This window comes from Sceloporus undulatus, chromosome 2 (genome assembly GCF_019175285.1).
Source record: "Sceloporus undulatus isolate JIND9_A2432 ecotype Alabama chromosome 2, SceUnd_v1.1, whole genome shotgun sequence".
Classification (NCBI taxonomy): domain Eukaryota; kingdom Metazoa; phylum Chordata; class Lepidosauria; order Squamata; family Phrynosomatidae; genus Sceloporus; species Sceloporus undulatus.
Genome location: NC_056523.1, coordinates 228910027 through 228926508, shown reverse-complemented (window position 1 = coordinate 228926508; position 16482 = coordinate 228910027). Strand labels below are relative to the sequence as shown.

The 16482-nt window shown below is 41.1% G+C and overlaps 1 protein-coding gene across 2 annotated transcripts in view; it reads right to left on the bottom strand.

Moving 5' to 3' along the window:
* The window catches only part of SLC44A2 (solute carrier family 44 member 2), a 135910-nt gene that overhangs the window by 16919 nt on the left and 102509 nt on the right, over positions 1–16482 (bottom strand). For both annotated transcript variants that reach the window (XM_042451061.1, XM_042451059.1), the window contains exons 6-17: positions 13414–13542; positions 13193–13253; positions 9523–9646; positions 7615–7698; positions 5784–5896; positions 5104–5235; positions 3942–4041; positions 2724–2816; positions 2489–2573; positions 1447–1709; positions 623–717; positions 32–135 (exon numbers count right to left, since the gene is read on the bottom strand). In XM_042451061.1, the coding sequence (XP_042306995.1) occupies positions 32–135; positions 623–717; positions 1447–1709; positions 2489–2573; positions 2724–2816; positions 3942–4041; positions 5104–5235; positions 5784–5896; positions 7615–7698; positions 9523–9646; positions 13193–13253; positions 13414–13542 (1383 nt within the window). The remainder of the gene's footprint in view (positions 1–31; positions 136–622; positions 718–1446; positions 1710–2488; positions 2574–2723; positions 2817–3941; positions 4042–5103; positions 5236–5783; positions 5897–7614; positions 7699–9522; positions 9647–13192; positions 13254–13413; positions 13543–16482) is intronic.

Below are 16482 nucleotides of genomic sequence, written 5' to 3'. Positions count from 1 at the left end.
TGGGTGATCTGCAGAAGTTCAGATTTCTCACCATAATGTATGCATTCCTGTTCAAGAATTTGATGAACTTCTCCAGGCACCAGAAACAGCATTTGAGACAGGTCAAGAGAAACTTGGCAAACTTGTTCTCAGCAGCTAAGGTAAGGAGAGCAATGGAGGAAGGAAGGTTATTTTTCAGACTAGGATTTGAACTCTTGAGAAATCAGTATTTTAAAACAAAGAATATTTTCCTAATCATCAACATTAAAAAAGTACACAAAACATGCAAGCTATCACTTTGATCCAAAACTCATGAGAGCACCCCAGAATGTGTGGAAAGTGAGAAACCAAGGAAGTGTTTCATGGTCAGCATCCATAGTTTTTTGTGGGTTTTTCAGGCTATGTGGCCATGTTCTAGCAGAGTTTCTTCCTGACGTTTCGCCAGCATCTGTGGCTGGCATCTTCAGAGAAAGAAACGTCAGGAAGAAACTCTGCTAGAACATGGCCACATAGCCCAAAAAATCCACAAAAAAAACTATGGATTCCAGTTTAAACTGTACAAAATTCCTTCATGCCAACTGAGCCTGCTGACACTTCATCTTGCATCTTCCCTCCCTGTCCAAAATCCTGCCCCATTTAGTACCTTTTAGCCTATGATCCAAGTATTCCAGAATAACCCGGATGATCTGAACAATGGCTAGAATCAGAGACCCAAAAGCCAATGAGCCTGTGTGATACCTGTTGTAGAAGGGAGAAGGAAAGGTGTAATAGAAAAATTGCATTAGCAGAAGCATTTGTGATTTTTGACCCCCAGAGAAAGACCAGAGCCCTTTCCCTACACAGTTGTTGGGCAGGGGACACTATTTGTCTAGCCACATCAGCCAGTTTCTCAAGGTACATTTTGAGCCCAAGATCTCATCTAAGGCTACGGAACAGACCTGTAAAGGTTGTTTACTTTGTGATATAATTTATCCATCACACCTGGTTTTGATAATTCAGAAAACCCTGCAGCCTAAAGCATGACTGATCCTTAGAAGAAATCACCAAAACTTTTTGGATTTTATGGATATGAGTAAGACATCTCCCTGAGCATGCTTTAATCTGTAAGGCCTTCTCGAATTCCCCTGAAACATTTTCCTTACCCCCAGCATTCACCTAAATTGACCAGCATAGGATTATCATGATTCAAACAAAAATAAGAAGCATGAATGAGGTTCTACTCTCTGGAATCAGATTTAAGAAACTATTACCAAGGCGTGGCCAGCTCTTGAGAAACCAAAAAGCAATTTCTGGTACCACAATGCTCTGCCCCACTCCAGTCAGCAAGGATACCCCAGTTTGTCCAGAATAAAAATAATCTGATTGCCAATCATTGTGTAACTCCCAGTTTTCTTTTATGTTTATGAACCTGAACCCCCATAACCCATCCCAGAGCTCATGGGGTGAACAATGCTTTTCTTCTTTTACCTGAGTGCTCGGCCAAAGGAAGAGAAGAGGGGGAATGCAGGCATGTCATCTGGTTTCTTAAAGGCCCAGTAGTAGGAGGCAAAGGCTCCAGCCAGTGTGACTTGGCCCAAGGCAATGACAAAGTTGGCCAACCAGAAGAACATAAAGGCATTGTAGATCTGGAAGATGATGAGGTACTTGTGGTAGGCGGTCTCACCACCATAGAAGGCAAAGAGGCAACGGGCACCTAGGCACTGCTTGGTGATGTTGGAAGTATTGAAGGTCTGAAAGGAAGGAAGAAAATGATTAACTTTCATAAATTCTAGGTATTAGGTCAAGGCCCAGGCCTCCCCTTATCCTTGGGGATGATGCTTTAGGGTTTTGTATTTGTATTACATTTCACCTCAGAAATGAACATGAGGGCTTCCTGGACACCTTTCCTTAGGCAAGATGATGGCCTTGGAAGCCAGCAGTTCTAGAATTTCCTAAAACTAATCTCAACAGGGAGAACCTCACCCAGTATACACAGAGAAGAAAAAGCCATTTCCATTGTCCAGTAACTTTAGTGCCTTGGTCACAAATTCATTTTATCATTCATGAGGGAAATGACAACATAACCCCGACATCCAAGTACAGAGACTCATTTACACCTATCCAAGAAATAAGAGGACAAGCCCAGGTGGTCCTTTATTGGAAGGAAAGTGGAACTTCTTCAAAAATCAATGTTGCCAGAGACAGTGCCCAAGAGAAGAGAGAGTCGTAGGGAAGGAGGAGAACTTGTTGGGCCCAAACTCTTAAAAGCACCCCTTGCCAGATTCCTACACATTGCCCAATAAGCTAGAGGCCGTGGGTCTGGGGTGTGTGACTCCCGGGGTATATTCTTCTTGCTTCCAGCAGCTCACACTCAATAGGAGGCCATGTACTGCACTGTGCAGACAGTTGAAGCTTTTGAACCATCTTCAAGAGCAGCCACATGAAGAAAACACTACACTACCCTTGTCATATCTACCCCACCTCCATTATTTAACTGTTCAATTAGTACCTATTTTAGATGGCTTCTCACCTCTGGGTTGCAGGTCTTCCCAGCATAAGCACACTCAGTCTCATTAAACACCTTGTAGACAGCTTCGTTAGAGGTAGACAAGAAGCTGTAAACAGTCAAGGGCTCTGCCTTGGAGGATTGTACAGCCCATTCCTACCTATGTGATAAGCTTCAGAGAACTAAGCAGCTTGCTCGCACCCATCTCCATCTCCCAATTATCTATTTGCCCAAGGTTGGGGAGACTATGAAAGGATACACAGCTGTGCTGGCCCAGTAAGCAATGCAGAGACAAACCAGGAAGAATGTGCAGAGGGGAAACAGCAAGGATGTCATGATGTGACCGATGGCCCTGTCAAAAAGATGGGAGTCGAGGGAAAAAAGGCACACATCAGTTCCAAGACCTCAGCCCATCTGGCTACAACACCACTCTTTAAATAATTTGCCCTTTAATCCCAGTTAGGCTGGCTTCCCATTAGACCTGCACGACAAAAAGTTAGCAGATTCCACCCTGGGAGTAACAGACTTTGCTTGCATTATTATTGTTGTTGTTATTGTTATTATTATTTACCCATGGATCAAAGTGGGGAACAACAACAAACCAACAAATATACATCAGTTAAGAACACAACATCAGTTAAAGCATACATCAGTTTAAGAACAAACAAGACACATACATATACTTGACTATAAGTTGACTTCCTGTATAAGTCGAGGGCAAGTTTGGGGGCCAAAATTATGGATTTTGATATGACCCATGGAGAAGTCGAGGGTAAAACTTAGGGGCATGTAACAATGGATGGAAAGGATGATGGAAAGGAAAAGGATGCCAAATAAATTTGGACAGGCATAACTGTTTGTGCTCATCCTAAAAGCTGGATGGATAAGAGAGTAGATGGGATCCATGATTCTTTTTGGTGCTCCCAGGATGAACCAAGCTCTCACTTTACAGCACTCTATTCAGAGAAAGGGAATCACTCCTTTTATATTTATATATGAGTTAAAGTACAGTACTTACAATGACCCATGGATAAGTCGACCCAGGTTTTTTTGGGTCAATTTTTTGAATAGATTTTGTAGACTGATACATGAGTATATACAGTATGTATTAATACAATCTATATTTAAAATTCATTGTTTAAAATTTACAATTTTAAAAATAATAGCGTATTCAGCTGTTGAATCTCTTCTCGCAGGTCATTCCACAGTCTTGGGGCAGCTGGAAAAAAAGTACTTTGGCTGACAGTTGCCAACCTAGTCCTAGCTGAATGAAGTAAATGTCCCCCAGAAGACCTGAGTGTATGGGGAGGATTGTATGAAAGGAGACTATTGGTCATTATTCTGAATTCTGCAGCTGTTTCCTTTGCCTTTCTGATGATGTGTAACCTTGCTAAATTTTCCAGCAGCCACAGAAACAGATAGAACAGTAAAATGACTCTATAAAAGAAAGGATGCTGAAGATTCATCTCAACCTCACCTGCTGGCTTCCTTGATCAGTGCAATGGCAATGAGGATCCTCTTGCGCAGGAAGATGAGGAGTAAGATGATGATAACCTCCACAATGCATAGGATAATCACTGTACAAAAAATATTAAGGAGATGTGAGATGGGAAAAAAATCTTAGAAAAGTAAGAAGCACACAGCCTACTCTATTCTGGCTCCATGAAACAGAGGACATAATAATATCCTTATGAACCAAAAGATCTGCATTTGTGAGTCTGGGGAAGCGGAGGATGTATAACACTATCTTTTGAAATGCCCTCTATATATATTCCCAAGACAAACATTATTTCGCTATGTGTGCTCCATTCCTTTGCTAATCACGAGGGTGGCAAAATTTGCTTTGGCTGAAAGTCAGTTAAGAGTTAGATATCAAAACCATTAATAAAGGATTTTATCATGTTGGTTTACCAGAATAATGTTTTACACTTGTTATATTTCTATATCTGTGGGGGAGGGGGGGAATCCTTGTTTCATTATCTGTTTTTGTGCTAAATTGTAAATATTAATATACTACCTGGTGCTTTATTTAAAGTATATTTAGTTGTGATGGCCTATAGCTTTTAGCAATAAAGTTTCACTTCACTTAACAGAGGAAAACCACAATTTTCTGGTACTGAAACATTCCTAAATCATAGGCTTTGCTTCCTTGAAGGCAAGCCATTGTTACTCTACAGGGCCCTTTCACTTCACACAATTAGTGTGCTATAATTCCACTTTGATTGACAAGACAACATTCTGTGCAATCTAGGGATCTGGAAGAATAGAAAGAGGAATTCAGAAACCTCAGCCAGGGAACGTCTCTAGTACCTCTAACCAAACCACAAAACCCAGGATTTCACAGGATGCAGCCATGGTAGTTAAAAAGCAGAATCATAGTGCTATAATGGTACAGTGTGAAAATTTCCCAGATGGGGCTGGAGTACAGGTCCCATTGACAAAAGCCAGCATTACCAGCAATGAGAGATAAAGGGAGGTGCAGTCCAACAATTTCTGGAGGGCTAGAGTTGCTAAAATGTAACTGACAATACGGCAGCCTGAGGAGGTCATCCCTCTTCCCCTGTTTCTTTAAGAGCACACAGGATCATTTGATTCATAAAGAGACACAGAAGGAAGAGGCCTGAAGAAAGAGCACTTACTGAAGGCCAGCCAGGTTTGTCTCAGGTGGAGATAAACACGAAGATCTGTCTGGAACCCAAGCTCCTTCAAGGAGACATCAGAACCAGACTGTCCTTTGAGCTGGGCATACTCCATGTAACAGTGGAAGATTCCTGCAAGAGGAAAGCAGCTGTCAGACTAATAGAGGGGTCAGAAATATTACCACTAGCAAAACTCAGCTAGGTAGCAGAAAGCAAGATCTGCTATTTGTTACCAGGAGAAAAGCTATTTCAACAACAAGGGTCCCCATGCTATACAAGGAGGAAGAAGCATGGCGATGGGCATGGCGGGAATGAACAATTTCCCACTCCAAGACCCAGTGAGGGCTATACCCAAAGAAGGTAAAGTAAAGGGAGGGAGAGTCCAAAACAAATATATCTAGATGCCACTTCTGGTTTTGGGGGTGATTTGCTGCTACAAAATAGGTGTAGAGGGCACACTAACATTTATAAAAAATTGCCACCTGAAATATTCCTAGAGTGGCAAACAGGTTGTTGAGTTCCCATTTCTTTTAAATTGGAGGGAGCAACAATGGAGTCCAGGGTCCATAAAAATTGTACCAACAGATCGAATTTTACCCAATCCTGGGCTAGATCTTTAGTCAGTGAACAATGGCTTCACTCTCACCCACCTGCCAGACTCCTCCTTTAGATAAACTCACCATATCCAAGAACCAGGATCACAAGCACTATCATCACCCAAACCATGATCCCTGCCAGGAACCGAAGCAGGACAATAAAGATAAGGCTGACCACCATGGAGATCACCAGACCTCTGTAAGGACAAGACAACCACAGAGGAGTTCCTGAATTGCTCCTCCACAAATGGAAAGCAACAGAGTTGAAAATGTTACTTCATGGACTACAAATCCTCACCCCCAAACCCCAGCTAGGCATAGCCACTAGCAGGCTGTTTTTTTTTCCTTGATTGAAATAAAGACCCCTCAAAACAGCCCAGGAGGGCATGGTGAAATTGCTTCCAAACCTAGAATATGGGGCTGTTTTTAAAAATTTCCAGCATGCTTTTGGGTGCCTCAGAAACAGTCTTGAGGTATACATATAGCCCACAAGGTGCACTTTGCCCACCTCTGCCCTAGAGATATGCCGAAAGGGAGAAGGAATGACTGCTTCAATATTATATATTTTCTTTATACATATCATGCTGCCTGTCTTGCAAAATACCCCTTCCTTTCACCTCCCATCTTGATTATATTTACTTAAGAACATATGTATCTGGTTGCCATTTACCTATCTTCTACAAGTCCTCATTCACTTGCACAGTATCCATGTTACCTCACAAACATACTCACTGTCTTGGATAAAAGCACAGAATATGAAGGAACAGTGCATAGTATGTGAAGGAAATGGACATCAGTACACATTAAAAAATTGGGCAGAGGGACAGAAAGGGCAATGAACTGTTAAGCAAGAGGATACTGGACAGGCAACATAAACCAAAGTGGTAACAGAATAAAAAAGGTTAGTGAATGAATGAATGAATGAATGAAGGTTTATTTATATACCGCCGTTCCAATGAATGCTGTTAAAGGATCAGGAGAATAGTTTAATAATTAATAATAATTTGCTTTATTTATATACTGCTATTCCAAAGATCATAGCGGTGAACAGCAAATAAGCTAATTAGCAAGTAAGCTAATTTGCCCCCAACAGTCTGGGTACACATTTTAGCGACCTCAGAAGGATGCAAGCCTGAGTTGAGCTTGGGCCCTTTGCTGGTCTTGAACTCGTAACCTTGTGGTTTGAAAGGTATGATGACCTAGTTAAGTAACTTTAATACCTTTCCAAAGAAAAAATGGAAAATTCATAGTTTGTTTATTTATCTATTTATCAATTTACTATAGCAATAAGGTATCTGTTTGTCTCTGTCTTCAGCACCAGAACAGTGAAATATAGACAACTGAAATTTGATATAGACATTAAGGAGACCCTCAGCATGTGCACCTCAAGTTTTTTTACACTGAATTAATTTTAGTTATTTTTTCTGTAACTTGCAGTAATACTTTCGGTCACTTGGTGACATATTAAGCAGCGAAGGGGATGCTGCAGTCCTGCCTCCAATAGAAAATTCTCCAAACGGCTTCTAGAAGCCTTCACTGGTAATTCCTTCTGCAAGGTTCATAGATTCTTTCAACAATTTAAAAAAGAGGAAGAAAGTGAAAATATTCTGCTACATGGTGTGACTGGGGAGTGAGGTGAAGGAAAGTCTGAACAAGCACCAGGATTGAGAGAACGAAAGATCCATTTTTAAAAAAGAAAAAGAGGGAGGGGGAAAAGCACCAGTGTGAGGAGAAGAAGGAGTTTCTAGCTCTTGCAAAGCTGGTTTCCTTAGCAAATGCTTCATAAGACATTATAGTATATAGCGATAATGATAATTAGTTAATGATTGAAACTAAGTGAAGGAAGGCTAACTACGAGTCTCTAGTTTACACATTAAGTCTACACGTTAGGTGGGATGTTCAGTTCTCTGCTCACATTATTATCCAATACCAGGAAACGGTGTAATCTTCGAAGATTTTCATTGCTACTTGTCTTGCCTCAAGAACCACATTTGCTTTTCTGGAATTAAATGAAGCAAGGAATTAGAAGCAAAGAAAGGGTGAAGAGGAAATATCAATTCAGCCTGACACAATGGCCCTCAGAGTGTGATACAGACACATGCCATTCCAACCATTTTTGCCAGTGTAGGTTGTGAAAATCTTATACACATGGTCACTATTTGTTGCTAAAGAAAACTACCCTTTTTATATTAACCATGCTCAATTCTTCTTTTTTCTGCTGTCTACTTCCTTTTGAGCCATCAGCATTATCTAGACCTTTTAAAATAAATTTCAGAATTATATAGTTTTGAGTTTGTTTTATACTAGGCTAAAACCTTTAATTGGTCTAAGAGTATACAACATGAATTAAGTCAATTATCTAATACCTGTACAGTCGGCCCTCCAAATCCATGAGTTCCTTATCAATGGATTTTACAGTTTGAAAATATTTTTTAAAATATAAAAATTCCAAAAAGCAAAGCTTGATTTTGCCATTTTATATAAGAGACACCATTTTCCTATGCCATTGTGTTTCATGGGACCTGAGCATCTATGGATTTTGGTATCCAGAGGGGGACGAGATTCCTGAAACCAAACCCCAATAGATACCAAGGGCCCACTGTATTTATGACAATTATTGGGGAGGTTTCACTTTTATTCTCTGCTCCTTGATTTATAACATATCCTTGTCCTTGGCAGAAAGGTTTGTCTGTCATTCTGTATTAAATGGCTCAAACCTGGATGGCTCAAAAACAACAACAAAACCCTGCTTTGGGCTTTCATTTTTTACAAGGAGATGTTTCTAGCTCTCTTGGTGATCAAAGTAATATTGAAGCTATGCAGGCTTCTCAAGAGAGCTGCAGAGCTTGGAGACAGAGGTGCAGTATAGACCTCCGAGAAACGTGGCCTACCAGTGCCCGTTTTTACTCTGGAAGGACAGCGCAGCCCCCAACCGCGTGCCGTCACTCTGAAGTAAACAGAACCTGGTATTTCCTGTTTCTTTTTGTGTGCGGAGTGATGTTACAAGTGCGGCAGTAGTGCACTTGTGATGTAAGTGACGTGTGACGCTGTGCATTGCTTACGTCAAAATGGCGACGCCCATATGGACAGGACGCTGCCATTATTGCGCCGCCGTGCCATACCAGGATTAGGGACCGTGCAGTTGGTGCGCGGTCCCTAACCCTGAAATCAGCGTGAGCATGGCGCTTCATGCCCATTTGTATCGGGCCAAAGTATGCAGACTTCATAGTGGACCATGAAATGGCACATTCAAACTATCATTACATAACTCTTTTTAAAAACTGACAACTCAAAAAGGAAAAAAAAGGTATTTAAAGTCATAGGACCACATCAGCAAACCATGCCCCAGTTTTTAAAAATCTTTGGGAAAGTCCTAGTGCAGTAATCACTACAAACAGTCCCCCAAAAGAGTGGGACAAGTGGAGGTAGGGACATGCCAGCAAAATACAGAGGGTAAAAAATATTGTGAGAACTCACACTTCTTTAGACCCATCCAGAAGAGCTGCTTACATGCTTTAGAAAAAATGTTAGGAATGCAGTTAGTTTTACCAGCTGGCCTGTAGCCCCACTCTCTAATTTTAACAATGGCCTTACTGCCTAGTAACCCAATCCCTGCCATCTGTGACAAAATAACTAAAACAAAACTTTACAAGCCCTGGGACAAGCAGTATAATCTATGCAATCAGAATAATCTGAGTTTATTAAACAGACTAATAAAAATCTGAAAAATTTATTCTCCAAGCGTAAACTGGCATTGATATAACTATTACATTTCCATCCCATCTTATCGCTCACCAGCAGCACAAATAAATCTTAAACTCACTTGGCCCCTTCTACAAGATCCGTTACATTTCTTTTCTTTCCACGTCCATCATCAAAGGTGGTCTCATTCCCAACCATGATGACTCCTTTCTTAGCATTGATAGCAGGTAAGCATCTGCGAGCCACTGCAGATCAAAACACAAAAACAGAAATCAGAAAAACATGTACTTTGGCGGGTTACAGACCACCATTTAGGACGCACTCCGTGCGTCCTAGGGTTAGGAAGGGGCATCCTAGGGTTAGGAAGGGTTGCCCCTTCCTAACCTGCCCCGTTCCCAACACGCGCGGAGCGCATCCTAAATGGCAGCGCCCATCCACATGGGTGCTGCCATTTTTACGTCTTGGACGCACAGCGTCCAGACGTGGCGCACCAGAAGTGATGCTGCGAATGCACGCTTCGCGCTTCGCAGTGCCATTTCCGGGGGCCAAAAAGGAGCATCATTTTGGCGCTCCTTTTTCGCTGCGGCCAGAAGCCTCGTGGTCTGGCCGTTGGGGCTTCCCGCTGCAGCTAATGGTGGCGGAGGCAGACTGCCCACTTTAGGGCAGTCTGTAACACACCTTTCTCTCCTTTGTCTTCTGGTGAAGGCTTCCTATATGAGCACAGGAGGCTGACTGCAGTACCACATTTCCCTTCTTCGTAAAACAAGATGTCAATAGAGGCAATGGAAGGAAGGAATTAGAATTCCTCTGAGTGAAAAGGAAAGTAAAGGTCAACTCAGCCTTTCATCCTTCTATAGGCCTGTAAAAGCAGGCTTGAACACAGATGAAGGAGGAGTGAAAATGGGAGGAATGAATATCAACAATCTAAGGTACACAGACTTGTAGGGGACAATTGGCTTACACACTTTAAACTGCTTAGGGAGTGCCAGTTCACTGATAATAGCTAATAGCTATTGCTATTAGCATCCATGCTTGTTGTTATTAACTGCCTTGAGTCGAGCCCAAGTTGGATGGGCTGGTTTCTCAGCAGTTTATCCTTTTCTAACAGTTCTGAGTCTCATATTTCTGTGCTTCCCAAGGAATAGGAGACAAGATTAACCTCATCCATTACCAGAAATCCAACTGGATTCCAGAATTTAGAGGTGATGCATCCATCAATCGAGAGTTCCATCATTGATTGAGGTGATCTGTGGAAAAGAGTAGTGACTTTCACCTTTGGGAAAGCGTCAGGTGCACCTAGGGCAAACGTGATTCCATCCATGGGATCCATCCATGTTCCTCCTAATAAGTGAAGGACAGCCAGAACTTTTAAAAACTGAAGGTTGTGAAGTTTGCATTAACTAAGTATAATCAACAATGAACAAGCTGCAATGAGCAAGAGGGCATGACATCAAGTTTTAAACATAATATTCATGCCTGCTTGCATTTTGGAAGGTTTGTCAAAAAAGCAGGTAAGCAGGATGCACTGGGAAGAGAATATTTTCCTCCAAGAAACTGGGCTAAAATGATCAAGAACAATTCTGTGAGTAAAACTGCCTACCAAATGCAGTATAAAAATGGATTTGATATAACAATTTGGTATTGGAGTGTATATGGGAGATGTATAAGGTAGAAAGACCTAAAGATAAAGACTGAAGATGTAACAGTTTGGCTATCACAGATTAACTAGAATGAAAAATATAAAGGTAAGAGAACAACAATTAAAATTAATTAGCAAATGGTATAAAGCCCCACAATAGGTAGCAATGATAAGTAAAAAAACTTTCTCCAAATTGCAGGCATGGATGTGGATAAAACCAGGCATAGTCAGACATGTATTCTAGACTTTAGGAAAGCTGATTTTAGTAAACTTAGAGAAATACTGAGGGTGATTCCATGGTCAGGAATACTAAAAGAGAAGGGACTTCAAGATGGATGGGACTTTCTCAAAAGGGAGATACTGAAGGCATAATTTCAATCAGTTCCAATGAGGAAGAAAAATGGGAGATGTCTCAAGAAACCAGGATGGATAACTAAGGAACTTTCAACTGAGCTAAGTTTTAAACGGAACATGTATAAGAAATGGAAAAAATGGGGAAAACACTAAAGAGGAATCCAAACAAATAGCAAGCACATTTAGGGATAAAGTCAAAAAAGCTATAGCACAGAATGAACTCAGGCTTGCTAGAGAGGTTAAGAACAACAAAAAGGGCTTTTTTGGGGTATGTCTGCAACAAAAGGAAGAAGAAGGAAATGGTAGAGCCACTGCATGCAGAAGATGGCCAAATCCTAACAGAAGACAGAGAAAAGGCAGAATTACTCAACACTTTCTTTGCCTCAGTCTTCTCAGAAAAGGAAAAGGGTGCTCAACGTGAAGAAAATGGAGCAGAGGACAGAATAGGGGAAATTCAGCACCGAATAAGTAAAGAGATAGTAGAGGAATACCTTGTTAATCTAAATGAATTTAAGTCTCCAGGACCAGATGAACTACATCCAAGGGTATTAAAAGAACTGGCAAATGTAATATCGGAGCCATTGGCAATAATCTTTGAAAACTCCTGGAGAACAGGAGAGATCCCAGCAGACTGGCGGAGGGCAAACATTGTCCCCATCTTCAAAAAGGGGAAAAAAGAGGATCCCAACAATTATCATCCAGTTAGTCTGACATCTATACCAGGAAAGATTCTGGAGCAGATCATTAAACAGAGAGTCTGTGAAAATCCAGAAGGCAATTCCATAATCTCAAAAAGTCAAAACAGGTTTCAGAGAAAAAGGTCATGCCAGACAAATCTAATCTCTTTTTTTGATAAAATTACCAGCTTGGTAGATGAAGGGAATGCTGTGGATATAGTATATCTTGATTTCAGTAAGGCTGTTGACAGGGTTCCTCATGACATTCTTGCAAACAAGCTAGTGAAATGTGGGCTAGACAAGGCAACTGTTACATGGATTTGTAATTGGTTGACCGGCCAAACCCAAAGGGTGCTCAACAATGGCTCCTTTTCATGCTGGAGAGAATTGACCAGTGGAGTCCCGCAGGGCTCTGTCCTGGGACCAGTGCTATTCAACATCTTTATCAATGACTTGGATGACAGAACTGGGGGCATACTTATCAAATTTGCAGAGGGCACCAAATTAGGAGGAATAGCTAATACTCCAGAGGACAGGATCAAAATTCAAAACGAGCCAAAGCTAACAAAATTAATTTCAACACGGAGAAATGCAATGTATTGCACTTAGGGTGAAAAAATGAAATGAACAGATATAGGATGGGTGACACCTGGCTGAATGAGACTACGAGTGAAAGGGATCTGGAAGTCCAAGTAGACCACAAATTGAACATGAGTCAACAGTGTGATGCAGCAGCTAACAAAGCCAATGCAATTTTAGGCTGCATCAATAGAAGTATAGTGTCTAGATCAGGGGAAGTACAGTGTACCCTTGTTTTACGTGGGGGATCCATTCCGGACACACATACCCCACGTAAAACAAAAAACGCTTGTGCTCGAGCCCCATTACAAATAATGGGGCTCGTGCTTGCGGCGGTGTGTGGAAGCAGCGGCATGTGCCATGGGCACATGGATTTCTGCAAATCCACCATTGTGGAAGACTCTGTGTGGAAAAACACAGATTACTTCTCACTGTTAAAGTGTCTAGCATCTGCTGCAGTTGCTTGGTTGCATTAAAACTGTTGATCTGCTCGAGAAGCCAGCACCAAATCCGTCAGCTTCCTCCCAACCAAGCAAACTCACAGGGCTTGCTCGGAGTCAGCATGGCTGGGCAGTCACCATCTTTCAAAACTTCAGGGGGACTCTAGAACAAAGAGAGAGAAGGGAACAATGGTTAATTTCTTGACAGAGGAGGAAGTTCTGCATATTCCCTCCCAGGAAGAACAAATCCAAAAGGAAAATGAGGGTCCAGCTCTATATGTGGACATGTTCCCAGTCATTACCTGTATACACAGCTGACTCACCTTTCTCAGATCTTTAAATCCTGGCACACAAAACTGCTGATAATATTTAAGGTCCCCAGTAGCCGTAATGTCAGTTGTGTAGGCTTGTAGGTAGGTGAGATAACGCTCTGGACAGTTGCTTACACAGATCTGAAAGAAGTCCCAAGAAACATAACAATTCAGAATGTAAATATGAACCTCTATATACAATAGAGGTATCAAACACAGTGGTGAATTCCCAGCCATGATTAATCTTATGAACATTTAGTGGATAAGCAGTTCAGAGCCTGTGGGAAGGTCTTTTTTGGATTCCAGGATTCCAACTGCTACAAACACCCCAGCTACTATCAACACTGGCCATGCTGGCTGGGGAGCTTTGGGAGTTGTCACACTAAAAGTAACTTTTTCAAGCATACATTTTTTAGGCTTTTTATTTTAAAACTCCTTTAAAACTTCCTAGGGAATTACACTGCTTTTTAGTTACTATGTAAGCCCAATTCTTTGCAATATTTTCCTGTTGCCAGCAGGCGTCTCACACACTCTTGCTCTGGCTGTTTACATTTTGTTGTATTTGATATCAGAGGAACCGTTCTTGTCCTCCTCTAAGCATCCTAGAACTGAATGCTAAAGGAAGAACCAGGACAGAACAATATGGACTCTTTGAATTCGGGGTGGGAGGTTAATAATCCATCTGATATGCCAATAAATTTTAATTGACACTGAAGCCACCTCCATTAAATTAAGGATATTTTCACTTTTATGTCTGCTTAGTATCACTACTACAATTACAAGCATTTGGCGATACAAGTGGAGTCTCCCTTATCCAAAATGTGTGGGACCAGGAGTGTTTCAGATTTTGGATATTTTTGGATTTTGGAATATCTGCCAGCCATCCACTTCTGCCTTGTGAATGAATAACCAGGAGCGCTACCATTGCTGCCTCAATGGCAGAAGTGGGTGGCTGTATGACACCCCAGAGATCTCCCATACCCCTTACATAAAATAAAATTGTGCAATACAGTCAACTCTTGATACCCACAGATTCCTCATCCACTGATTCAAACATCTATGACTTGAAAATATATTTTTTTAAAAATTAAGTCCAAACAGCAAACTTTAACGTTGCAATTTTATGCCGAATACATCTGAGGAAGTAGACTGCAGTCTACGAAAGCTCATGCTGCCAACTTTAGTTAGTCTCAAAGGTGCTACAAGTTCTCTCTACATATTTATTCTACAAACTAACATGGCTATATCTTTGAATTTTGCCATTTTATATAAAGGGACACAATTTTACTATACCATAATATTTAATGGGACTGGAGCATCCACAGATTTTGGCATTCATGGGGAGTCCTGGACCAACCCCCAGTGGATACCAAGGGCCCCAATGTATTTGCAAGCTGCAAGGAGAGAAACATGAGGAGATTGCAAAAACCTGCTTTTAAAAAATGCATTAAAATAGACTGAATGTTATGATGACTGGGACAACGGTGGGAGGAAGAAAGCAGCACCAGAAGTTAATGGGTGATAGGATTCAGGAAGAAAAGCCTCCGCAGCAACCTGAGTTCTATAAACCTAATGGGAAAAAATCCCAAATTCTCCTGGAGGAGCTTATCTTTTAGCATGACAGCATGAGCAAAAGCCTTACAGCTACTTGCTAGTAGTAACAGTCCAGCCCAACCATATTGAGACATGTTGTTGCTGTTGTTATTTATGTTTCTCCTTTCTTTCCCCATTTGAGTGCCACTTATTGTTGAGTCATCTCTAATTCTGTTGAGTAATACCTCTAAAACCATAATGAATAAAAGCGGTGATATTGGACAACCTTGTCTTGTACCTTTCTCAATCTCGATCCGTTCTGATTTATTCCCATTGACTATGATTTGTGCATTTTGATCTTCAGATATCTTTCTTATCCAAGTTTCAAAGTCCGCTCCTAATTCCATTCTTCTCATTGAAGTTTATCGCATGGGGCTTAAACCGCTCCCCAGCGCGTTCTAACGGGGGCGAGCGGGGGCGCGCACAGAACACGATGGGCACCGGATGGGGCCCAAAACGCGACTTTATCGCACGGGGGGATGCCGCCGCCGCCGCGCGTTCCCATCGCGTCCCAATTCGGTTCCAGAGGGCGCCATTTCTGGGGACGCTTTGAAACAGGCCCCCCGTGTGATAAAGTCGTGTTTTGGGCCCCATCCGGTGCCCATCGCATTCCGTGCGCGCCCCCGCTCGCCCCTGTTAGAACGCACTGGGGAGTGGTTTAAGCCCCATGCGATAAACTTCATTATTTCAAACCTGTAATTCCAGTTGACGCTATCAACCGCTTTCTTGGCATCCAAGAATATTAAGCCTAATTTTTTATGATTGTTTCTCTCGTAATATTCTAGAATATCAATAACAAATCTGGTATTTTCATTAAATTCTCTTCTCAGAAGGAATCCTGATTGTTCTTCTTTAATGTAATCCTGTAATTATCTTTTTGAATCTATCTGCCAAAATCATCGTAAAAAATTTATAGTCAGTATTCAATAAAGAAATTGGTCTGTAATTAGCTACTTGTAAAGAATCTTTCCCCTCCTTAGGAATTATTGTGATGCTTGCACTTTTCCATGACTCAGGGATTCCGTGTTCTTTTATATCATTCAGAGTTTTTACTAAAGGTAATTTAATATAATAATAATAATAATAATAATAATAATAATAATAATAATAATAATAATAATATGTTTTATTTATAAACCGCTATTCCAAATAGATCATAGCGGTGATTTAATTTAATTTAAATTTAAATTTAATTTCCTCTATAAATTCCTTATAATATGTTGATGTGCAACGGCAACGGGGAGCCTCTTCTGAACAAATCTTGCCCAGAAAAACCCACGATAGGGTCACCATAAGCCGGAAACAGCTTCAAGGCACACAACAACAACAATGCAAAAATTAAAACACAATTAAACTATTATAATTCTATTTCTATTTTAAAAGCACACATTGAAAACAAGTTTCAAAAAGTATTAAAAGATGCTTAAAATATAATAAAATCAAAACACTATACTCCCACATTACAAACTCCCATCTGCCTCAACACAC